The sequence below is a fragment of the Bolinopsis microptera genome, chromosome 13 (genome assembly GCF_026151205.1).
Source record: "Bolinopsis microptera isolate Bmic1 chromosome 13, MBARI_Bmic_1.0, whole genome shotgun sequence".
In the NCBI taxonomy this organism is placed as follows: domain Eukaryota; kingdom Metazoa; phylum Ctenophora; class Tentaculata; order Lobata; family Bolinopsidae; genus Bolinopsis; species Bolinopsis microptera.
In genome coordinates, this window is record NC_087084.1 from 14,455,931 (window position 1) to 14,481,737 (window position 25,807).

Sequence of the window (25,807 nt, forward strand, 5' to 3'; positions counted from 1 at the left end):
TGTAAAATATATAAAACTATTTAGTTTTTACTTACCAACTGTAGAGCGGATCCTCCCCCGAGGTACTCCATCACTATCCATAACTTGGCGCCCTGAAACCAACACAACTATTATAATCTTAATAAAATAAACTATAATTATTATCCATAAATTCATATTTAAATAAACACGAAATGATATAAGCTCCTTTTGCCCCTTCTACGGCACTGCTCCTTTAGAAACCACGCCACTCCGCAATACTGTGATGACACTGTGCCGAGTACTGTTACCGAGCAACTCCCTATTATCTTACTCATGAATAATTAATATTAATCATAACTCCTGTATTAACTCAGCAGCACATCAAGTAGGGGGGGGGGCCTAAATTTTTGAATTTTCGATGCGTCTAGGGCCTTTAAGGGCGTTGCCCCCCCCCCCCCCCCCCCCAAGTAGCATGTGATTCATGAATAACCAGTATTAACCACATGACTCCTGTTATTGACGGTCTCCTTTGAGAGGTGGCAAGCTGCCAATATTACAGTCTCTTTGAGAGGTGGCAAGCTGCCAATATTACAGTCTCTTTGAGAGGTGGCAAGCTGCCAATATTACAGTCTCTTTGAGAGGTGGCAAGCTGCCAATATTACAGTCTCTTTGAGAGGTGGCAAGCTGCCAATATTACAGTCTCTTTGAGAGGTGGCAAGCTGCCAATATTACAGTCTCTTTGAGAGGTGGCAAGCTGCCAATATTACAGTCTCTTTGTCCCACAAACAGAACATTATCGTTATGTTATGTTTAATGTGGGTACATATGCTGCTGTGGTTGTCATGATGTCACTTGTGTTCAGTGCAAATATTAGAATTACTACTAATTATTACTACAGACTACTTCAGACTACTATTAACTATACAGTACTATTATAGGCTACTATAGACTACTAGAGACTGTTCTTTGGAACGTGGCCCCCTGACAGAGGCGGGGTAAGGTTGTTCTAAACTGTGTTAATTTACCAAAATGGTAGATATAGCATGAACTGGCCAGGCATGAACTGGTCAGAGGTCAAATTTGTTTGAGACCTTTACAAAAGTCAAAATAAGCTTACGCCAAAACTAATCAATCGAAACATTTTCATCATTTTAACAAACAAATAAACAAGATTTCTACCGACCTTTAGGTATGAGCCGTGGTATTTAGTAACATAAGGAGAGTCGCACTGTGATAAAACTGTAATCTCCTGTTGGATATCTTCAATCTCGTCCTCTGCTTCCTCTAAATCTATTATCTTTATCGCTACTATCTCTTTCGTTGTGTTATCTATCCTGTGGTTGGTTGGTTTGTGTCACGAGGTGTGAATACAGTGCTCTGATTGGTTGGTTTGTGTCACGTGGTGTGAATACAGTGCTCTGATTGGTTGGTTTGTGTCACGTGGTGTGAATACAGTGCTCTGATTGGTTGGTTTGTGTCGCGTGGTGTGAATACAGTGCTCTGATTTAAGAATAAATAAGTTATGATTAGCTGTTTTAACTTGTTTTACCAATAGTGCAAGTCATGGGTTTCAGCAGATGTTGTATGTCAAAGGGACACACTGATGACCTAATATAATAAATAACCGTGACAGTATTCAGTGTATGCGTCAAGTTGCAAGCCGATATCTTAAGAATACAGTGCTCTGATTGGTTGGTTTGTATCACGTGGTGTTAGTACAGTGCTCTGATTGGTTGGTTTGTATCACGTGGTGTTAGTACAGTGCTCTGATTGATTGTGTGTGATCTCATGATATGACAAGGTGCGGACACTTTATTTAGCACTCTGTATTATATATTGCGTAATATCTGTTCACTGTATATGTAGTCCGTGCACAATGCCGAACTGCACAATGCCAAATTGCACAATGCCAAATTGCACACATTATAAAACCTAAACTGCACTGCACACTATGTAATGTAACAACAATGATATAATCACAACAAGTTTAGTAGTGTCGTATAACGGCCTAGTATAAGCTGAGGTCATCACTCTCTTGAATATATCAGAGAGAGAGTGGGGTTGTTATGACGACATTTTGAACGGTCAGTTACACTGGATGTTACACGTTGTTACACTGGATGTTACACGTTGTTACACTGGATGTTACACGTTGTTACACTGGATGTTACACGTTGTTACACTGGATGTTACACATTGTTACACTGGATGTTACACGTTGTTACACTCGATGTTACACGTTGTTACACTCTATGTTACATGTTGTTACACTCGATGTTACATTCGATGGTTGGAACAGAGCCAATATATTTAAATGTAAAACAACAGGAAATAATGGAAATATTGACGCACCCTTTAAAGACCTCTCCAAAGGATCCTCTTCCTATCCGCTCTAATTTCTGAAATAACTTCTCCGGTTCAGTCGGCTGCTGTGCCTGAAATAAAACGGTAAAAATAATAAAATAGTTTTTATTAAAGGACCAGTTAACTGAAAAATTTGTAGTCTCCAATTTGGCTAAGATTTAAATCAGCTGTGACAAACTGGTAAAGAATCGTATCGCCGAAAGAACCAACTCTCTAGCGTACGTGTAACGCGTGTTATTGCAATAATAAGCTGTGGCCTCGTGACGTCATAAAGTCCCTCAGTGCGCGCTTGCATAGCGTAATTTACATTACAAATGTTTCCCAGCTCAAGATTTATGCGAGATTGCGAGCCGGACTCATCGCACAAAATTTGTAAATAAATGAGGAAACAGAAAAAGTTTAACTTAAAAGTTGAGGGAATTAGGAACTTAACATGTATTTTATACTCTTAACGTGTATTTTATCACTTGTTAATAGCGTGAAAACTTCGACGTAACGCGCGCGAGATTTTTGCCAGATTTTTGCGAGTTTCGTTTAAATCTCATAGCTAGGCTCACAATATCGTGAGATTCTCCGCGAGATTTCGGCACCCTCTTTCAGCACTACATATTCGGTCGCGCGCTTGCATTTTCATCGCTTTTCAGCGTGTTTATTCACTGTACTGTCTAAGTCTTAAAGGATACTAGTTGTTATAAGATCAAGATTCACAGTGGTTACTATAGTTACCATGGTTACCATTAAAGGAGGTACTATTCCTGGCTATATTCTTTCTCAGAATATACTTGATACTGCCATAGGCATAGTGAATATTTCTTCATTAAAAGTTTGAGAAAGGGTCTCTTCAACTGGAGAACTGACTTATTAATCCTAGCAGGTAATTAACTCTGGATCCTCATCACATTGATTCCATTCTAAATTCTAGCCATAAACAAAACAAACATTACCAGATAACTCCGTTTACAATAATTTGACATGTTCCAGTGTGAACGAGGCCTTCCCCGGACAAATCCTTAAATGCCGGTCTTCTCAGTCTCTTAGTTCTCTAGATGAAGTACGAACAGTATAATCTATCGGATAACGTATATTACAAGGTGCTCTGATGATAATTTTAGTAAAATAATTAATAATTGCCAAAAGAATGACCGCTGACGAGACTCGAACCCGAGTCAACTGCTTGACGAGCGCGCCCTCAACCATCGTGCTACGTGAGGCTTACCAATATTACAATATGTAACATAATATAATTCATGAAAATACGCACGTAAATTTTTCGTTATTTATGGATCCAATAACAGTGACATACTTTTCGCTTACAAAGGGACTCGCGAAATCTTTTTAAATAGAAAATAATTTGTGGGGCAAGAAATCTTGCAGGGGGGGGGGGGGGGGGGGGGGGGGGGGGGGGGGGGGGGGGGGGGGGGGGGGGGGGGGGGGGGAGTACATTTCGTGAAAATCGCACTTCTAGTGTCAGAATCCAATCTCATCGCACTTTTTTTAGAATCTTGATAGGGGAAATGTTTATCATCGTCAATAAAACACGTGTAACTCACTCAAATTTTAGAATTATGACTATTACCCTAGTTCTCCAAAATCCTTATAGTTTTGGCTATCATCCTAACTAAAGGAATAGCTGATTGGATGTACAGTGCTCACGTCATGATTTTAAACAGTGATATAGGTTCTTGAACAGTGGCGGGTGAATGTACGGTTAGAAAGTTTCTGCTATTACAACTTATGTCATATGTGATAATTTTGGATTGTTTTCATTGCTTGATTACACAAGCAGGGAGACTGTACCGATTATTTTTCCCCAGTCCATGAAACTCTAACGAATTTAGAAAGGATACAGATAAGTAGGAGTTTGTTCAATTCCGAGAGCAATTATATTTATAGCATAGCGAAATTTCTAACTTTAATCTGAAAGTGTCTGCCAGTACAGGAGACAAGAAGTCTGGCTACTTTACGGCCGTTCCTCTGGGACCATTAGTAGAAGTAGCTTCTATCAGAACAGTGCCGTGGGAACAGAATTCCCGCCAAAATACCCGGTCTACCAAATAGTAAAATTACTAATTGGAGGTGTGTACGGTGTGAGGTGTGTTTTGAATTAGACTTCCGGCTTACCTAGTTGTTATCCTAATTGCATTATCATCGGTGCATAACATAAATAAACTACTGGTAAGTTTAAATACCAAGTGCAAACGTGTTCAGTCGATCGACCCACTGAACAACTATAAAATTTCCAAGACCCTATTATTCTCTGGCCATATATTACGGCACGATCGATTGTTAGATGGCTAAATGACCAACGTTAATCTATACAATTCTAAAACTATGAGCTAGCACTTTAATCTAAAAATACCTTTTTTATATTACTCCTGATTTTTACATTTCACGTAAAACATTGTTGCCAGAGGTTGATCATGGACACTAACAGCTTAATTTGAGATAAATGACTTATGAGTTTCTCTAAAGTTAACTCTAAAGTTGTGTAGTCCAGTCATTTATGGACATTTATGGAAATGAACCTGCAAATGTTCTCATACTCACGAAACTTTGCACAGACCTTCCCGAAGTTATGATTAAACGATTTTCGTTTGGAGACATTTTTTTGACCGTGGAGAAAACCCAGGAGGGCCACGCCCATATTGACCCAATAACGTAACCGACCCCTTGCTTCTGAAGGTCGTAGAGACTTCAAAATAGGCTTGAACGAAGCCGCATATGCATGTTTATATAGGAGTTATTGAGCAACACATGGCCTAAAATCCTTACTTTTCGATAAATTCGCCAAAAACCATTTTGGGCGTGGTGCTAAGCCCACTTTCGATATGATCGTGATGGAGTCTTCAGACAGGATGCAAAAGAACCGCAATTAGCATATTAATATATGACTTACGAACAAACATATGCCTTAAAGTGCTTACTTTTTCAGTTATTGGCGAAAAACTGATTTTCGGTTCCAGAAATCATGCAAAACTATGGGTATCTGGTTAATTGGGCTATGAAGGCCCTAAAGGTTTTTGAATGTGTGCAAATTGTGCAGAATGGCCATGTTTATATACAACTTATGAAGCAACATGTACCCTAAATTACTTACTTTTCGAGTTATTCGGGGGAAAAGATTGTATTATGTCCATTTTTTACCTGTAAAATACAGTCTCACGAGCTACTCTGCGCGCAAGAGGGACTTTATGACGTCATCGCCAAAATAATACAAACGCTAATTACACGCGTTAGAGAGCAGTTAGAGATTTAGGAATTTCGACTCGTTGCTTAGTTTGCTATTTGTCACAATCTGTCAAAATATGAGGATAACTTTTTTTTCAGTTAACTGGTCCTTTAATTCACAACTGACAGATTACAAATCACAGGTTATAGGTTACGATTCACATTAGACAGTTTATAGATTACAATACACAGGTTACAGGTTACGATTCACAGTTTACAATTTTCTATTTACAGTTGAAAACAGTTTTCAGTTAACGACAGCTGTAACACGCAGCAGTGCTTTAGAATGGGTCCAATGCACTGCTGTGTGTCATACTCACAAATCACAATATGTGATGAAAAGTAATTCACTTAATTCTCCTCCTAGTGTATAGGTTATAACTCACAATAAGGATAGGTTTACAATTTTCTATTTACAGTTGAAAACAGTTTTCAGTTAACGACAGTAACACTCAGCAGTGCTTTAGAATCGGAGTTCGTCCAATGCACTGCTGTGTGTCACAAATCACAATATGTGATAAAAAGTAATTCACTTAATTCTCCTCCTAGTGTATAGGTTATACCTCACAATAAATGATAGATTTACGATTTTCTATTTACAGTTTAAGACAGTTTTAAGTTGACGACTATTACACTCAGCAGTGCTTTGGACGAACTCTCACAATAATTGTGCAAAGCACTGCAGCGAGTTGTAGTAACAAATCACAATGTGTGATAACAACTAACAAGTAATCCACTTTTTAATTTTCCTCTTTTTCTACGTGACAACAAATAACATTCCATGCATTTCAAGATTCCATACTTGAAAAGTTTTTAAAACCCTAAAATATGGAAGAATCACTAAAAACAACGATTGACGCAAATAACGCAAAAATAACGCACAAATTAACTGTCTGACAATGTTTGAGATTCCAGACAAACTCTAGCCTTATTCAGTGCTGACACGAGTGGTGCAATGTCAAAGAAAGACTAAAAATGTGATTAAAATTGTCCCACTATTCACTAAATAGGTGGCTACAATCTACTATAAACCCCGGCCCCCTTGGTCGGGTACACCCCCGGCCCCCCTTGGTCGGGTACACCCCCGGCCCCCTTGGTCGGGTACACCCCCGGCCCCCCCCCCTTGGTCGGGTACACCCCCGCCCCCCCCCCCCCTTGGTCGGGTACACCCCCGGCCCCCTTGGTCGGGTACACCCCCGGCCCCCTTGGTCGGGTACACCCCCGGCCCCCCTTGGTCGGGTACACCCCCGGCCCCCCTTGGTCGGGTACACCCCCGGCCCCCTTGGTCGGGTACACCCCCGGCCCCCCCCCCCTTGGTCGGGTACACCCCCGGCCCCCCCCCCCCCTTGGTCGGGTACACCCCCGGCCCCCTTGGTCGGGTACACCCCCGGCCCCCTTGGTCGGGTACACCCCCGGCCCCCCTTGGTCGGGTACACCCCCGGCCCCCCTTGGTCAGGTACACCCCCGGTCTCCCTTGGTCGGGTACACCCCCGGCCCCCTTGGTCGGGTACACCCCCGGTCCCCCTTGGTCGGGTACACCACCGGCCCCCTTGGTCGGGTACACCCCCGGTCCCCCTTGGTCGGGTACACCCCCGGCCCCCTTGGTCGGGTACACCCCCGGCCCCCTTGGTCGGGTACACCCCCGGTCCCCCTTGGTCGGGTACACCCCCGGCCCCCCCTTGATCGGGTACACCCCCGGCCCCCCCTTGGTCGGGTACACCCCCGGTCCCTCTTGGTCGGGTACACCCCCGGCCCCCTTGGTCGGGTACACCCCCGGCCCCCTTGGCCTTGGTCGGGTACACCCCCGGCCGCTCTGGTCGGGAAGAAGACTCTACATCCCATACATACCTTCTTAACTTGTCTGTTGTAAAGGTGTGCTATATCGTTAGGGTTCCTGATGGCTGAAACTGCCATTTTACAACGAGCTACTGTCACAACATGTCACGTGGTCATATGTCACGTGGTCTCTGGTTTCTCTAGTACTATGGTGTTATGTGGTGGTTTAGGGTTCTGGTTTAAAGGGTTTATACAGTTTGTTTCTCTGTTAAAATACAAGTGTTTCTAGTTTAGTTTCTAATCAGTTAAGACTTCAGGTGAGTAAATTAGCGATCTTCATTGTTGTTTTAGTGTCATTTTAGGTTTATGAGTCAAGTGAGAAACAAATATTAATGCAGAAAGGTTTTAAGTTTTTATTTACAAAGATTATTTATTATATTTAGAATATTTAAACGAGTATAGAATTTAGCAGATTTTATAAGTTTTAAACAATAAGATATTAAAACATGATTAACTTAATAAAAGCACATAAAAGTTAAGATATAAACAGATTTCAAATTCGACTTTAATTCGAAAATCGGAATTGACTAAATATTTACAGATTATTGACAAAGAAATAAGAAACACACAGCAAGTTAAAATAACGTAAAATAATAACACAAATTGTTTAGATTGGCGTAATTGGCTTCACAGAACTTAAAATGTAAGAAATTAGAAATTATAGATTAAATAACAAAGATCTAGATAACAGATCGACAAACAGGTTTACAGTAAAACTCCAACTCAGCTCATACCGGACCAAATTACACAGCACCGGACAAGTAAATTCCGGAATTTCATGTCCGGCGAAATCCAATTGTGTACAACCATTTTGAGAAAAGATTGCCCGGCATTTGTGCATTTGCTTGGAAGTTTAAACTAACTCGAAGTTGGAAGTTTCGCTGTTATTTTATAAAGATTACACAAAATTAGAACACGTTAAAAGTTAAAATAGATTTAAAAAGAACACATTTAGTAAAAATACATTTAAAAAGATCACAAGAATAGATAAAAGCATAACATAAGACTTACTTTAAGCAAATAAATTCAAGAATAATAGAAAACACATTTAATGAAATAAACAACATGCTATATTGGGGTCCTATAAATAGACATCGGACCCAGATTTCATTAGATTAAAGAAAATAAAATTACATTATACATCTTAATATATCATTATTACAAATAATATATATTATTATTACAAAACGGAGTTATTTTTAACTAGGTGTTTAAAATAGATTTTGTAATTCAAATAATAATTCAATCTTTCCAAAGAGGAATAATATTCTTTATAAAATTCTTCAACAAAATAACAATTCTTCTCTAATTAACAATGCTCGAAAATAGTTCTATGGTTATTTCCATAACACATACTCTAACATTTGTGTTGACAAACACAATAACAATTTCTTCATATATAGCTACCTAAACACTATATCATGTAAAATCCATCTTTAAATAAAAGTACAGAGCAGTAGAGCATGAGCAGTAATATCCTAAAACAGACAGATAAAATAAATTGAAAGACTAAAATAGTATTAGTAGAATTGAGTTACTATTAGTGCTACACTCAAAAGAAAGACGATGTAAAGATCACGCACAGTAGTCAGTATAGTAGTCAGTAATGATGATTAATCTCACATGACACTATATCACAATATTTTATCAACAAAGTTCATTAACTTCTTTCCCAAAACATCAATTATTGCTAGGCAGTTATTGCTAGACAGTTGTTGTTACTAGGCACATCAGTTGTTGTTGCTAGGCACAACAGTTGTTGTTGCTAGGCACAGTTGTTGTTGCTAGGCACAATTGCAACATATTCCTCAACCTCCAGGGGCAGGACTTGGTAAAACAAATCATCCAGATCCATCTTAATAGACTGCTGCAGACCTGGGTCCAGCTTGACTAGCTTCCAGCAATGGAACCTGATCAGGTCCTCTCTAGAGGCCCACACACCATCAGAGGCGTTCTCCATGACCGCCTTTATGTTAAACCTTGTCCTGATAGCTTCAGGTGCATCGGACTTAGGGTCAGCTAAATCAGCAGCCTTGTAGACAACCTTGTTGTTTGTAGCTCCTCCACTTTTACGTTCTGGGTCGATGGGTTTGGGACGCAAAACTAGCTTCTTTAACTCCAACAAGACAATGTTACTGACATCAACAAAACACCGTCGGAACGCTTCACTGTCGAACTTATCAATTGTAAAGTCGTAAACCAGATCGTTTGCTTTCTGTGCCATACAGATCAGAGCCAGTCTGACGTCATCACAGTCCGGCATGAACCTCAGAGTGCTCATCTCGTTCAGCACCCTCCCGAACGGTATCCGGACATCAAACCCAACCTCCTTGTTGCAGAAGTACTTTCGGGTGATCAGATCGAATTTCTTGACAATTCCCAAACACAAGGAAATGTCCGGGTGACCAAAGTCGGACTCCAGCACAACAAAGTCCTCCGCTACGTATTTGAAGTTGAGGACTTTGCCGCCGCTTTTGCCTCCGCTTTTTTCAGTGGCTTTGTCGGTCCCGGAGTTCTGTCGACCGAATGCGTGGTCCACCATAGAGTTCCTCCTTGCAATAGACTTTTCCACAACGGAAAACATGGCTGGTTCTATGATCTATAGGTATTTTTACGATCTATAAGTATTTGTATGATCTAAAAGCATTTTGTATCTAAAAGTATTTTTATTTCATGGTCTATTTTTATGATCTAAAAGTATTTTTATGAAAATTATCAACTTGAGTAGTTAATTCTGAAGGTTGTTTAAAAACGACGGTTCAATACGTGAAAATTCGAATTATACTGACTTCGATATGAAAATAATAACGTCAAATATGAAGGGGAGAGGAAGGCTGACTCCAAAAGGGAACAGCACAGTAAAAGGACGTTACCAACAAATGTGTAGGTACAGACTAGTAAGTAGGTCTGGAGGGGGAAGGTATGTACTTATATCATAAGTGGTACACTGTAACAATGAAAGCATCGTGACGTTGAGATGAATCTCTACATCTAACACAACAATAGCCCCCGGCTACCAACTCAATAATGCAAATTGTAAGAGCGGTACCTAGTACAATATCTCCCAGTAAAGCTCCGCTACAATGCAAATTGTAAGAGCGGTACCTAGTACAATATCTCCCAGAATAAAGAGAAAGCTCATACTCAGCTATGAAAGTGACGTGACGTTGAGATGAATCTCACAACAATAGCCCCCAAGTACAAGTTCCCACTCAAATTCAATAATGCAAATTGTAAGAGCGGTATCTAGTACAATATCTCTCAGTAAAGCTCCGCTACAATGCAATAATATCCCCCAGTAGAAAGAGAAAGCTCATACTCAGCTACAAGACACTCAGCTACAAGACACTCAGCTACAAGACACTCAGCTACAAGGCACTCAGCTACAAGACACTCAGCTACAAGACACTCAGCTACAAGACACTCAGCTACAAGACACTCAGCTACAAGACACTCAGCTACAAGACACTCAGCTACAAGACACTCAGCTACAAGACACTCAGCTACAAGACACTCAGCTACAAGACACTCAGCTACAAGACACTCAGCTACAAGACACTCAGCTACAAGACACTCAGCTACAAGACACTCAGCTACAAGACACTCAGCTACAAGACACTCAGCTACAAGACACTCAGCTACAAGACACTCAGCTACAAGACACTCAGCTACAAGACACTCAGCTACAAGACACTCAGCTACAAGACACTCAGCTACAAGACACTCAGCTACAAGACACTCAGCTACAAGACACTCAGCTACAAGACACTCAGCTACAAGACACTCAGCTACAAGACACTCAGCTACAAGACACTCAGCTACAAGACACTCAGCTACAAGACACTCAGCTACAAGACACTCAGCTACAAGACACTCAGCTACAAGACACTCAGCTACAAGACACTCAGCTACAAGACACTCAGCTACAAGACACTCAGCTACAAGACACTCAGCTACAAGACACTCAGCTACAAGACACTCAGCTACAAGACACTCAGCTGCAAGACACTCAGCTACAAGACACTCAGCTACAAGACACTCAGCTACAAGACACTCAGCTACAAGACACGGGGGACATATTCTAATAATACTCGGTGTGATGAAGGGAATTAGTGACAGGTAAAATTTGATTAACTTGCAGGTGAAGGTTCCTGGTGGAGAGAGACAACCATTTAATTTCAGATTTCATCAGTTTGCTTGGGTGGGCATTGATATTTGGGCCAACATCACAACCCGTGTACATTATATAATATATATACATAACCCGATTATAACAAAATAGACCGTTGAAAAGGCATTAACGTTATAAATATAGTTCACTACCTTTGGCTTTAGCAAGGGACCCCCCCCCCCCCCCCCCCCCCAAGGACCACTATAAATTATCCGCATGTCAGATCAAATTAAAAGTAGAGAGGAAATAAGTTATAACTTACCTTATCAGTATTAATCTATTGGGTTAATGTTTAGCGGCTAAATCATTAATAACGTTTTTGGTAAAACAACCACCGTAAACCCGTTAATGAGTTTTTAGAATTATACTGCACCTGCTAGTAAAAATATTTTAAAAGAACTGGACGGTTACACCTATGAAAGCTACGGCCATTACTGAAAGTATGAAAGCTACGGCCATTACTGGAAGTATGAAAGCTACGGCCATTACTGAAAGTATGAAAGCTACGGCCATAACAGCTACAATATAACCATATACTAAATAGACTTTACTAGTGTAGCAAAGTAAACTCTACTACTTATACAGAAGAGTTGTAAGAACATTCTAGACTATCTAACTAGCCGTTTTTAACAATTGCAGCACTTTTCTAATGTTGTCCTCATCAAGTTCATCAACAAGTACTAGTGTGTCAGTACATTTAAAGAAAGAGCTCTAACGTTGAACTCTAATGTTGAACTCTAATGTTGAACTCTAATGTGAACTCTAATGTTGAACCCTAATGTTGAACTCTAACGTTGAACTCTAACGTTGAACTCTAATGTGAACTCTAATGTTGACCCTAATGTTGAACTCTAACGTTGAACTCCTTCAATTGTTATCACTATTATCACAATTATTATCGGGTCTGTAAAATGAATAAGAATTACCAAAACCACTAAAGAGTAAAGAGCAGTACAAACATTACAAAAATAAGGAAAGTACAACATGAACAACTAGCTGATAACTGGTTAGTTAAAATATAACAATATGCTTCAATTCAGATTTTCGGAGAGCTGAAGGGTTTCTACGATCTTAACTAAAACAGCACATTTCAAGAACAAGGAAATTAATAAATAAAAATTAATAAATTCCTCCTCTGAAGGTAAATTCCTCCTGCAAAAGGGAAAACAGGACTGTAAAGATTTCAACAGTCGTCAAGTGCAAGCCAGGAAGCTAGCCTCTAAAACTAAACCGTGCGTGTCACTCAATATCTGATTTCAACATAATGATTATCTGACAGCCAGTACACAGTGAGCACAGGATGATGAAAGAGAAGATCTACAAGGTCCGCGAGGAAACCTAATGTGCATTTTATGCACTCGCACTCAAACATTGTGCATTATATGCTCAGCTGAGCAAAGAAAACGGGAAATGCTAACTTTTAACAATAAGAACTAAGTTTTAGAAGAAATGATTTTCTGTCAACTATATATAATATACTAAATAACTAGATTACGTACTGAGGAAAGTAAATGTTTACAAGCGCAACGGAGACACTATCTCAACTCCAGTTACTGCATGGCTAGGCTGTGTCATCAACTCAACTCTACATAACTACAACCAACACTCCCAAACAAATCAGTTTTAACTTTCAACTCCCCAGTTAAACCTGGAAAAGAAGAAGAATCTTCACTACATTCCTCCAAGAAGAAGAATCTTCACTACATTCCTGCCAGATGATCTACAAGGGAACCAGAGCTGGATTACACGCCAGACACGCACATAATACAACACATATTGGTATGTACAGCCTCCTTATAAGGCTAACAGTGGCCTGCAGAGTAGGGTTACGATACATGTGTTGACAGAAAGGACTGACCAATCAGTGAGCAGTACAGAGTGCTGACAACCAATCAGCGTGCAGAGCGGTGGGGTAGGAATGTCAGGGATATGTCGAGGAGAAGCGGGTGGTTTGTCAAGCGCAACCCTGGTGTGGGACTGAAGATGGGAATTGGGGTGAAGTGGACACATACCCGGTTCTGGGTGCTCAGTGCCCGGTTCTGCGGGTTCAATGCCGCTGTTCAGTGTTAAGGACCCGGCATGTTTCCCATGTTTGATGAGTTGTGATTAGCGCAACATGGTTCAGAGGTGACGAGGGAAATGTGCGGAAAACAATGTGGAGTTCATTACGTTATAGAACCAGGAAATTAGGGGTTATCAATTAAGTGGGTGTCAATTAGTAAAGCTCATCATGTTGACGTGTCCAGGGATTAGTTGGTAGTTACTGATTATATGGAAACAAGCCATAAAACCATGCAGTGAGCTGGTTTCAAACCGGAACAACAACTGTATTTGTATGATATCTTAATGGAGAGGAGGGGGTGAGGAGAGGGGGAGGAGAGGGGAGGAGGGGTGAGGAGAGGGGAGGAGGTGGGTAAAAATACGAGCTTGGCCCAACAACCTCTCGTTCAACGAACAGCAAACGTAGAACAATAGAGGGTATGAGACCGATTCGGGTACGAATATTCAAAGCCAGAAAAGCGATTGTGCAAGAAACTTATAGGGTTGCATGAAAGAAAATTTAAGAAAAATCTTATTAAAACTGCTAAGTGACCTATGATGATGAAACGAGCACAAAAAGCACTTGATGTGGCTCGTTCTGTAAGATAAAGACATCTAACTACAAAATAATTATTTTGAGCTCTAATTACGATATATTTAAAGTTTATCTTAAGAGTTAAAAAGCGACCCCCCAGGAAGGGATGAATAGAAATGCCTACAGTTTACCATGTACACGTAACACTGTATAATAACACTGTATATAACACTGTATAATATATCACATGATAAGACTGCAGAACGTAACATTGAGTAGAGTTCAGTGTGTCTCACGCAATCCATTAGTACTTTTTGAAGAGTAAGAGGGGGGATGTCAGGGGGGGGGGGGGGGGACAACGTGTAAGTTCGGACCTTATTAAGAGAGCTGGGGAAGATGTTTTGAAATGTGGATAAGAACTGCTATTGAAAAATAACCTAAAAAGGAATATCTGTAATCTGTTTACGGGAAAATGTCAAATATTAAATTTAAAAGCCCCCCCCCCCCCCCCGGCCCCCAGTAGAACTAGAATATGTTTTTCTGTATTTCTGTAACGTGATATTTGTGAGGTTCTGCCCACATGTCTACTGCTGCATGATCACCTGTTACTGGTTGAAAGCAGATTCTCTCATTATTACCGCACCATATTATATAGATCTTACTATATACATATTATATATGTATGATGCAAGGTGACATTATTATATACACTCTTCTACTATTGAATGAAGTGCAGCACCCACAAATATTCAAAGTATTTGAACAATACACGTGCAGATTCTAATTACGCCCCAACAAAAGGGTGGCTGCACACAAGCTTACAAAATCAACTGTTAGAATAAAGGAACTATTCATTAACCCAAATATGTACTAACATCCTATAACAAGGCGAGCTGCACGACCTATAAATAGATACAGAATCCTGTCACGTGCGTTACCTAGGACACATCTGATTGGGTGGGAAAATCACGTGGGTTGTCATAGTGAAACCTGATTGGTTAAAACGTCACGTGATTGATATCCGGTCTTGTTATAGGGTGATGTAAGGGACAACTCCGTTACAAACTAATCTAGACAGAAGGGGTGGGACTGATTGAGACGAGGCCAGGTTTGTTCTCTTGACCTCATCATGAAGTAAAAGTTTCTTACTGACCAATAGGAGGCTCTTATCAACACCACGTGATCAACTAACAAGAGCCCCTGTTTCCATCGCAGTATTTTGACACACATTAACATTTAACATATTATATTATATTATATTATATTATACTACAATATGTATAATATGAAATGTACACAACTGACTAGAGCGAATATATGGACCAAATCACAAGATCGGAGCTTATTTCAGCCTATTTCAATGACAACCAAGCTGAATTGTTAGAAATCAAAGTTAAAAATCAAAAGTATTAGCCTTAAGAAGCAACAGTAAGGAACAAAAGTAAGGAGCAACATTAAGGAGCAACATTAAGGAGCAACATTAAGAAACAAAAGTAAGGAGCAACATTAAGGAGCAACATTAAGAAACAAAAGTAAGGAGCAACATTAAGGAGCAAAAGTAAGAAGCAACATTAAGAAACAAAAGTAAGGAGCAACATTAAGGAGCAACATTAAGAAACAAAAGTAAGGAGCAACATTAAGGAGCAACATTAAGAAACAAAAGTAAGGAGCAACATTAAGGAGCAAAAGTAAGAAGCAACATTAAGAAACAAAAGTAAGAAGCAACAGTAAGGAGCAACATTAAGGAGCAACATTAAGGAGCAACATTAAGGAGCAACATTAAGAAGCAACATTAAGGAGCAACATTAAGGAGCAAGACAATGGTTTGAAAAGTAGCTAACTACTTACTACACACTTATTCCTTAAATACAACGTTAACTGCTCTCAATTTGAAACCTGACACCTTTTGTAATGTACTTTGCAATGTTTTCTGTACTACTATCCTGTAGTACAAAGTTCCTGTATCAGGCTATTGGCTTCAGATTAGTGGTACATAAGAGCCCTCATGTTATGTAGATAAGATGTGGAGTGTGGACTAGCTATACTAAAGTTAGTTTAAATACTAACTACCTGGTTAAAACCTGTCCTGGATACCAACATATAAAAACTCAATAAATGTACTTATTAGCAGTTGTGAAGCTAGTTACTTAAGTCTGTGAGAGGGGACCATTTAGTTCAAGAAAACAACAATTCTCTTTAACTGCACGATCTTACGTTATAGGGTATTACAATTACTACAATTAAGTTGTAATTTAATCGTAAAATTCGAACTAAAGGAAAATAGAAGCTGCAGATATTTCGATATGGTTTTTATTAGGTACTTGATTTAATTATTTATAGAATTCTTCTCTTGATTCATTTAATTTTTGTTGCTGCCCTATCAGGATGTAATATTACCGCTGTTTCATCTTTTATTAAGAACGTATGTCGCTACTTATCGAGATGTGGTACAAGTGGAAAGTAATCCAATAATAACACTAGTTCTCTGTCACGTACAACTAATGTATTGTTACTGTTTTTCTAGTTACTTTATGATTAATAACCAAGACACTTCGAGCTAGGGGGGCTATGGAGTTAAGAAGAGCTCAGCACGGGTGCAAGATGTGGACGCAATATCCACAATCATATTTATATGGCCAAATGCTCATTTTAATATGACTAAGTGACTTTTTGTAGCAAACATTTGAGTAACATCTCTGTTGATACCTTCATCTTTAATATCAATATCAGAGTGCCAATCTCAACAACAAATCTGACGTAAACTAAACACAAACAGTATCCAAACACTTGCACTAAACAGTTATTAACAGTATAAATATATAATATAACAAATATTATACTATAATGATATATGCTATAATAAATTATAAAATGACTCACCATTATTTGACTTGTGGTTGTTATTCACATAGCTGCTCAGGTATTCTTGTCTCTCCACCTGTCTCAAGCTTCATTCCATCATCTCTACTTAGACGTTATAGTGTTAGTTTCATCACACAAACGTCACACAAATATATCACACATATCACAATTGGTGAATTGTAGATTGTGTGGGTGTGTTATATTATGTGTGATATTATGATAATATGTGTGATATATGTGTGATATATGATACACATATGACAGTTTTGTGATCTACTAAGGATGCATAATGATTGCATAATGAACTGATATATACCTGTAGTCCTGTGGTCCTGTTATGTGTATTATAAGGAGTGTAATGTGTAATATAAAGTACTATAACGTTGTTAATGTTCAAGTTCTATTTCGAATTCAATTAAGAATGAACATTACGTGAAATATGAGCCTCCACTTAGAATGACTGAAAGTTCATAACTATAATAGCCACGTAGTATACACTCCTTATATGGGCATCACGTGTAGTATACACTCCTTATATGGGCATCACGTGTAGTATACACTCCTTATATGGGCATCACGTGTAGTACACACTCCTTATATGGGCATCACGTGTAGTATACACTCCTTATATGGGCATCACGTTGTATTTATGTGTGGGAAGTGCATCAGACTAATAATAACTACACTAGTTATATGTAAATCACCTTTATCAAAATATCATTATCAGCAATTTTATGGAGATTTCACATCACTCAAAATCTGTATAAACTATTCATAAGAAATTACAATAAATTATAATAAATTACCTTTCCAAGTAACGACCTCTATAGTAAACAAAAGATGTTTTTTGAAACAAAGTTACTTAACTCAGTTACTAAAGTTACACAAAGTTACTAAACTCAGTTACTAAAGTTACACAAAGTTACTAAACTCAGTACAACCCTCCCCTTATAAACAAGACACAATTACACAATTTAATGTGCGCAAATAAAACTAAAACATTAAACAAGAGCTGTCATCACTGTGATTATAATAAATTAACTAAGCTTTGTCACGGAGCCATAACTCAACCTGATACAAAATCCAACTAATTACCTAATTACCGACTAATTACCTAATTGGTTAACCACCCAATTAGTAATTTCTCTCACTCGTACCCAATAAAACCGGGCTCCACAGACTCTGTCCTGGCAGGTAAATGTTCCCAGTGCGGGTTGCCAGGTTGGTAGTGTATGTTACCGGGGAGATGCCTGTAACTCTGGTGGTATCTGAGGGGAGGGAGTTAGAATATTAAGTATTATTAAACATGCAACATAGTGGCACTAGAAATTAGCTGTACAATAGAAACGTATAGTTGGTACTCAAGAGTGGAGTGTCTCGTCAAACATAGCAATATAGTTAATAGTTTATGTACTATTTTTACAGTTCACTACAATGTAGATTTACTGAAGGGGTACCATAGTAAGATTCTTGATCTTTTAGCAGTTACCACTTCTCATTTAACCCTAAATCAAGTTTCCTATCATTCGGCTGAGTCGACCGACGAGATCGCATAAAGTGGGGTGTTTCCTCTAACAAACATAGCAATACTCAGTTAGATAACACTGGACTAATTACCTAATTAACCTAATTACTAATTACCTGATAGGTTAAATATTATACAATATATTATTTTATAGTGATTTACAGAACTCACCTCTCTCTATGTCCATAGAGTTCTGACCTGTCTCTACCGTACACATCAGCTGAACTCCAATTAAACTTCCGGGGAGGGATCCTGAAAATACACATGTGTAATTTTACTTGTTATACACAATTCTGCAGATTACGTTTCTCTTAGTGCACTAACTATATTGTGATTCTTGAGAATCTGTGGTTTGTAAAGGCAAGAAGTATGTTAATGTGCAACCAAGGGTCGACCGAGTCCTCGGCCAAAAAAGTCATCCTTTAGTTCGGCCTCTGCCAAAAGTAGTCCCTCGGTCGACCTCTGTGTAAAAACTAACATTTCATCATTATATAACATTTGATACAGGATAAAACAGGTGATAATACTAACGGTGGTTTGAGATATCCCATGCTCTGAGCCCGGTACACTGCTTCCTCTAACACATGCTGCTTGTACCAACACACTCCTGTCACTGTCACTGGTATCACTCTGGGCAGGAACAATTGTTAGTGATTTGAGAGTTCCTGAATTTAAGGAGTCTCACGTTTAAAAAGTGATGATAAGGTATTTCAAGGTGTTATTTAGCATACAATATTGTAACTTTTAAATCCATTACATTGAACATTTTCAGCTCAGATAAATTGGTGATAAATATGAAACTTATTTTAAATTCTGTGTCATTGATCCACTCACTGGTTAGTTTCAGGGTTGATATACTTCTTAATCCTCTCCACATCAGTGTACATGGGATACCAGTGGTCCTTGCAAATGGTACACGCGCTGCCGTTGTATTTCCGTTTTGCTGGCTGGTAGCACGAGCGACGCGGAATGTTGAACGCAAAGTTATCATGTTTAGAGTGACCTGCACAGTGGTTACAATAGCAGGGAAAAGAGGCACATTGTTCTGAATAGAAAAGCAATTAATTCATTTAACCTGTTTTAAGATATTTGAGATTTTATTAAATAGAAATTAATGGTACAGTAAAACCCCGATTTACCGAGAAGCCCTATTTGGGGGAAAGGAGATGGCCGCGGTATATCGGGGTTTGTGGTAAATCGGGCGCAGGAAATCAGGGATTTACTGTATATTGATAATTAAATATTTCAAGCAACAAACCTGGTCTCGCACGCTTGTAGCCCCACCAAGGCATCTTCTCTGACTGAGCTTTCCTCTCAACAACCAAGTCTTTTTCTATGTCGTCAACCTGAATTATACAGTACATAGTATTACCACTGTAAAAAAACGTTATGAACCAACAATGGATACCATTACTCTTAGTAATATTTGTCTTTCACTTGGGCCAATGTAGTATTAAGGTGCATTAATTGACATAAATAATGCCATGAGTATGGAGACACACTGCAGGTTCACCAAATCAGAGGATACAAGAAAACAAACAATTCAAGAAACTGACCCGCTTGGTAAGTGTCTTTTCAACAAGAACCCCTCGAAATGAAGTCACAGTGTTTTTCTCTTTCAGCCTGTCTCCCAGAAGCTTCAGCTGTGTCTTCATCACCTCATGTTCATTCTTCAGCTTTTCTAGTTTTTCTGTTTTGCTGCCGCCCTCTTTTTCATGCCACTCTGGCGTCCTTGCTCTTCTCTGTAAAGTCACTTTGCTTCTGACTATTAGACTGCCACAAGGAGAGAGGATTGGTGTGATTAAGCGATTCATTTCCTATTGAGTTGCAAAGGGTTACTAGGGAAAATTGAATGCTTGTATTCAGTTGTAAATGACTTTAATAAATTTATTCAATAAAACAATAAGTTTTCAATGAAATAATAAAAAATTGTTCAAAATGATGAATATATGATTGGTATTTTGGCTGATTTTGGTGAGACAGGGCCAGTTTCGGCACATTTTATTACGAAATTGAAACGAATTATGGCCTTTCACTTTTGTCTCCCGTCAATGAAATTGAGCTCATTATTGAATCACAACAACATGATGTGTACTGCAAACAATATCAAGTTGAGGTGGATTAAATAGCTAGACCCCGGCTAGTGCCTCCACTCCAAAGGGGTGAGCTAAGGACATGCAGTTGATTCAAGCTCCTGAACTCTGAAGTCGGCTCAGAAGAAACATCCGGAAAATCGTCATCAAGTGCCGGTTGCATAGGTTAAGTAAAGTCAAGATTTTTAGACTGTAAAAAGTATTCAAACAATAAATACATAATATCACAATGACCCTATTTGAAATCAAACCTTTAACAAGAATTTTGCCGCGGTTAAACCACGCACGATCACTTTTCCCTACCATGTACTTGTACCATTAATTCTAATAATTAATTTAGTAGTAGTAGTAGTAGTAGTTGACGGAAGCTTCTAAGCTTTCCGTAGTGCCCCCAACCTGCTTTCAGATTTGGTGGTCATATATGTAGACCAGCTTGCCACCGGACATCCCTGGTCGGCGGGCCGCCAGTGGCACCTGTGCGTAATAATATGCCGTACGGGTAATAGACCCCGGTTTGGCTACTCTGTTATTCAGCGTGAGTGGCCGACCCCACAACGCCGCACCACAGCTGCCCGCACACACTCGCAGACCGCTATGTAGCGGTGCTGACGGAGCACCAGTGGCGTAACAAAGGGCCCTGCTGACCCCGCTGTGCAGGGGGGCGCCGTCTTAGGGGGGCGCCAAATCCTCGTTTGAATTTGGGACAATTTCGAAAACTTAACTAAAGTACTAGCATAACTTTGCGAAGGAGGAATTTCACTGTAATTAATTAACACATGGCCAGCGTCGCGCGTAGCATAACAGACGCTTCCTATACACATAATTATAGGGGAGTGGTCTATATTGCGAAGGAGCAGACTTTTGTCATCAACGCAGGTCCGTAGGGCCACCTCATATATCCAAACCCGATTACTTATTCCCTAGACGATCTTTTTGCCTACGGCAACAGTAGGGGAAAAAATTCAGTATATTCCCCATCTAATATATTGGTGTTAATAACTTGAATAGCTTGAAAACCTCACATAAGTCGTTTTATGAGCAAATCTTTGCTGATTGGGTACCTAACAGAGCTGCTTATTAGTTAGCATGCAGCTGATTGGGTACCTAACAGAGCTGCTTATTAGTTAGCATGCAGCTGAGCGTCGATCACTTAATCAATTGATGAGGTGATCAGCTGATCCCACGGCATAAATGTCAGTTCTGTTCTAAATTCTGGACAACATCCACTAATTTTAAACGGTGAAATATGCTCAGCATCAGCTTTATAGTATATAAGCTCTTTAAGCGATAATATATAAGCTCTTTAAATAATACAACCATTGCTTATTCTAGCAGTCAAATGAACAAGTTCCTGACGATTTTTGTTTTGATTTTGAAGCATCATAGTATGGTATTTGAAAAAGTTTAAAATTGTTAAGTTCAAAGTAGAATATGGGGCAAATTATAAACAAAAGTCTATTTTATTTTCTCAGACTCACTGTTGATGTAAAATCCGGATTGGAGTATTATTTATGAGTCGCATTGTTGTAATGTATTCTGGATAAAATTATCTTTATCCCGGTTGTTGCGACAAGTAAAAATGCTCTTATTAGGGAAAGGAGATTACTCGACGTTTCAATGTAACTACATCGTATTCATGATCTCAAATTATTTGTTATACAGTAGTGTTGAAAGTATTTACTTTTCACAACATCCGGGATAAAGATAATTTTAACCAGAATACACTCACTGTTGACTTAACAAATACATTTTTTTTCAAACAATATACACATAATATAGCAATGACCCTATATAAAAATTCTTTAAAAATGGTACCCTTTGTAACAATATATAACAAATTCACATCACAACAAAAAGCAGTTTAGGCCCCTATCCAACAAGCACTCCATGACCTTTTAGGGTTTAGGAGTGTTGATCAGGTTAAGGTCCAAATCACTTATTGCCGTAGGTGGAAGAGTTCTGGTACCTCTGTACCCCCTGATAGAGTCTATTTAATGCCATTTTGGTACACCCTATGGAATACTCAATTTCATCATGGACCATGTATATGTGTGTTTATATTTGCTTGTTTAAAGGGCTGTTTATTTTAGGCTGTAACCTTATTAGTTCAATGGAATAAACCTAGCATGCTTTGGTTGCAGCATCGCAACGATGTAATTGCTATGATCACTTTACTGGTCAACTGGTGTTTCGGTGTCCCTAATTTTGTTTACACTCGGTCACTTGTCAAGGCATGTAAGGTCATTCGGCGAGATTTTCTTTGAAATAAAATGATGTATTTATATAACAATTTGAAAGTTTATTGATTTAAAAAAATTTCAGTTGGTAGCAATGGACCATTTTTGTAGGTTTATAACTTTGTCATTTGTATCACGTCGTGACACCACTGTCGTTCATTATACCAAGACGCGCGCCGAGTTGGACTCGTCGACGGTCTTGAAACAAATATTTTACGATTCCCACCTGTTGAGACCATTTCTGTTACCCATGCGCGCGCCACGGGCCAAGGGCTCTGGATAGAGCAATTACCCGTGTATTTGGTATTGTGCTGATCTGGTAATTGCAACACTTGAATTGACTGTGCTCCGCGCCAATTGCTTACCTGAGGACATCAGGCTATCATGTTTATAAACATTGCATATGAACAGAGATTCGGCGGAATGACAGGCAGAGCGCGGCCTAGTAAGATTCAACAAGAAGCTCGAAAACTAGAACGCCGCGGCGGGAACCGAGCGATCGAGAGAATTGCAAGCTATGTATATAATATTAGTAGGTATTACGCTATAAAGTTACTATTTCATTTGTAGCGCAATGCGTTACTGGTTACTTGTTACTGTGCCGCGCGCCGCTCTCTCAATGAGGCTTCTCGCATGCAGCTAAATTGGCAAAATGCGCTCCTGTGCCAGTGTGCCTAGGGGGTGCACGATAAAAATAAACTTGCTCGGATTTTTAAAATTTTTGTACCACTGTTTTCTAGAGACTGTGAGAATTTTCACAATACCAAATTTGTCATACCTTTTTGGAAAGATCAGTGAGTTTCGCCTAGGTGCCATATTTGATGGTGCGCGGCTTTTGGAGCAAAAGTAGCTGTAAAAGTCGCGTAATTTGACCAAATTCGTCCAAATTTGACCATTTTTGTCGAATTATTCAGATTTATATTCAGTTCCTTAAATGAGATTTGCTCTAACCAGAGCCCTCTCGCTTGCAGTAGCGCAACAAGCGCGTCACGCAGTACGCGTAGGCACATGGCTATGTGAAAATGAGATCATTCTGAAAATTGGCGACGAACTTTCAAAAGGGCTTTCACAACTGTCCGAAAAATTTGGTGGATATCGGAGTTGATATAGAGATCAAAATGGGGCAAAATACGCTGCTTTTAGCTGTAACATAATGTTTGATGGTTGGATATGCTTTAAATTTTTCGGACACTTTCCTTGTCAGTCTATGAGTAAGCTTACCAATTTTTGTTGCAATTGGAGGTCGAGAAGGATACTCAATATCTATTTATTTGAAGAAAATTGTGCTGGCCGAAATTAGCGCTAAAAAACCATCATACAGTCGGCACGCGCGGCTCACTGTCGATGGCGCACTACCTAGTGTGCCTCGCCGAGCTGCGATGAATTGACATCGTCAATTAACTATTTCATTTTCACATATTTTTTCTATTGAAATTGTAAAAAGCGGTTCACGTTTGCATGCATTCCATCCCAAAAAACCTTACCATCTGTCGGGCTCGCTAGAGGTGATCGATATTCAACAGCGCGTTTGTCCTCGCGCGTTACATAAAGTTCACCTTGCGCACTTTGTATTTAGCCTAGTACTAATAGTTATGACAACCACTATCATATTTTACCTCTAAGTTATTATATTCATAGACATGTCTGAGTGGTTATGTTTTGTTGTTTCACACTCACTCATTCCCTTAGCATGTAAATACAACAAGGATGTAAATATAGAGGATTCAGGTGAACGGAACGAGAGCTAACCCTGAAGGGCAGGTAGTGTAATGTTTAGCTTATTTTGGTTTCTATGTAGTAGTTTCAGTTTCTTTGTAGTAGTTCCTTTAGTCCTAGGTTTGTAGTTTTGGTGTTACTACTTTCTAACATACTTTCTTATATTTACAGGGTTGTTTTTAGTTCTAGTGAGTGTCTGCTGCTGTAAGAGTGAAAGCCAGACAAGTCAAGTTCCAGTGTGTGTGTGTGTCACGGGGACCACACAGAAGAACCTAAAGAGAAGATCTAGTGTTTGTGAGTAAGGGAATATCACAACACGTTCACATCACTTCTGGGGAAGTGATAGAAGAATTAGTTTCTAAGAAGTTAGAAGAAGTTAGAAGAAGTAGTTTATAAGAAGTTTGAACTGTTATTAAGAAGGATTTACAGTTTTGGGAAGATTTGTTTGTAATCACATTACCACACCACTCACGAGGTTAAGTGAGTGAGAGTTGTGTTTGAGGTCTGTTGAGTAACGTGCAGTGATAGTGAGTGCAGCGTTAGTGTGCTAACCCATTACCAATTTGTTAACAATTCATTTACTAACCCATTTAACCAATTGTTACCAAATTTAGTTACTAACCCAAATTACAACTTGTTTTACTTTGTCTCCCGTGATTGATCAGAACATACAATTTAACAGTGGTAGCAGGAAGGAACGATTAGATCAATCATGGGGGAAGACAAAGTCCCTAGGTTAACAGATACAACGTGTTATGGGGATTGGAAGAGAAGGGTTACTGTATGGGAAGTCTCAACGAGCACAACTAAGAACAAGAGAGCAGCTACCCTTATAACGTGTATGAGCGGTAGACCAGAGCAGGCTGCTATCCAACTCAAAATCGACGATTTGAAAGGAGAAGATGGAGTAAAGAAACTGATAGCAGAAATGGACAAACTGTTCCTACCAGACAATACCCAGCAAGTGTTTAACGCTTTGGATGCTTTTTTGGAGTATAAAAGACCAGCTGATCTATCTATGGAAGATTACTGCAGGGAGTTTCACTACAAGAAGAAAATAGCAGAACAGATGAGCGACAAGACAGACATGTTTGATGATGGTGTCCTTGGCTATTTCCTACTCAAGAACAGTGGTCTTGAACAGAACAGTATGACCTTAATTAGAGCTACAGTGACGAAGCTCGAGCTCAGTTTGGTGGAAGGAGCTTTGAAGAGAACGTTTGGAACAGGACTATCAGG

At 39.3% G+C, this 25,807-nt stretch overlaps 3 protein-coding genes across 5 annotated transcripts in view; all 3 read right to left on the reverse strand.

Annotated features, from left to right (window-relative positions):
* The window catches only part of LOC134825309 (serine/threonine-protein kinase 26-like), a 30,789-nt gene extending 13,685 nt beyond the window's left edge, over positions 1-17,104 (reverse strand). The window contains exons 1-4 of one of the 2 annotated variants that reach the window (XM_063837478.1): positions 17,016-17,104; positions 2,314-2,396; positions 1,145-1,295; positions 36-92 (exon numbers count right to left, since the gene is read on the reverse strand). In XM_063837478.1, the coding sequence (XP_063693548.1) occupies positions 36-92; positions 1,145-1,295; positions 2,314-2,396; positions 17,016-17,018 (294 nt within the window). In that variant the 5' untranslated portion in view covers positions 17,019-17,104. Of the gene's footprint in view, positions 1-35; positions 93-1,144; positions 1,296-2,313; positions 2,397-7,401; positions 7,538-17,015 lie in introns of those variants that run through there. The other variant, XM_063837477.1, reaches the window with a different exon arrangement.
* The window catches only part of LOC134825307 (methylcytosine dioxygenase TET-like), an 80,428-nt gene extending 58,154 nt beyond the window's left edge, over positions 1-22,274 (reverse strand). For both annotated transcript variants that reach the window (XM_063837475.1, XM_063837474.1), the window contains exon 1: positions 22,257-22,274. The gene's annotated coding sequence lies outside the window, so the exon portion shown is untranslated. The remainder of the gene's footprint in view (positions 1-22,256) is intronic.
* LOC134825128 (uncharacterized) lies at positions 17,687-20,336 on the reverse strand. Its single transcript, XM_063837268.1, has 6 exons — positions 20,079-20,336; positions 19,781-19,868; positions 19,357-19,525; positions 19,054-19,152; positions 18,694-18,774; positions 17,687-18,265 (listed from the first exon to the last, which is right to left on the reverse strand). The coding sequence occupies exons 1-6, from the start codon at positions 20,334-20,336 to the stop codon at positions 18,145-18,147; spliced, it is 816 nt and encodes a 271-aa protein (XP_063693338.1). The 3' UTR covers positions 17,687-18,144.
* Positions 22,275-25,807: the final 3,533 nt, after the last annotated feature.

What these genes read in the sequence shown, in the direction of transcription:
- LOC134825128 (XM_063837268.1), bottom strand. Translation starts at nt 20,336, where the DNA reads ATGAATCGCTTAATCACACCAATCCTCTCTCCTTGTGGCAGTCTAATA. An exon ending in CTACAAGCGTGCGAGACCAG is followed by an intron (nt 19,526 to 19,780) that starts GTTTGTTGCTTG and finishes ACCACTGTGCAG; the next exon opens with GTCACTCTAAACATGATAAC. An exon ending in ATCAACCCTGAAACTAACCA is followed by an intron (nt 19,153 to 19,356) that starts GTGAGTGGATCA and finishes GTTCCTGCCCAG; the next exon opens with AGTGATACCAGTGACAGTGA.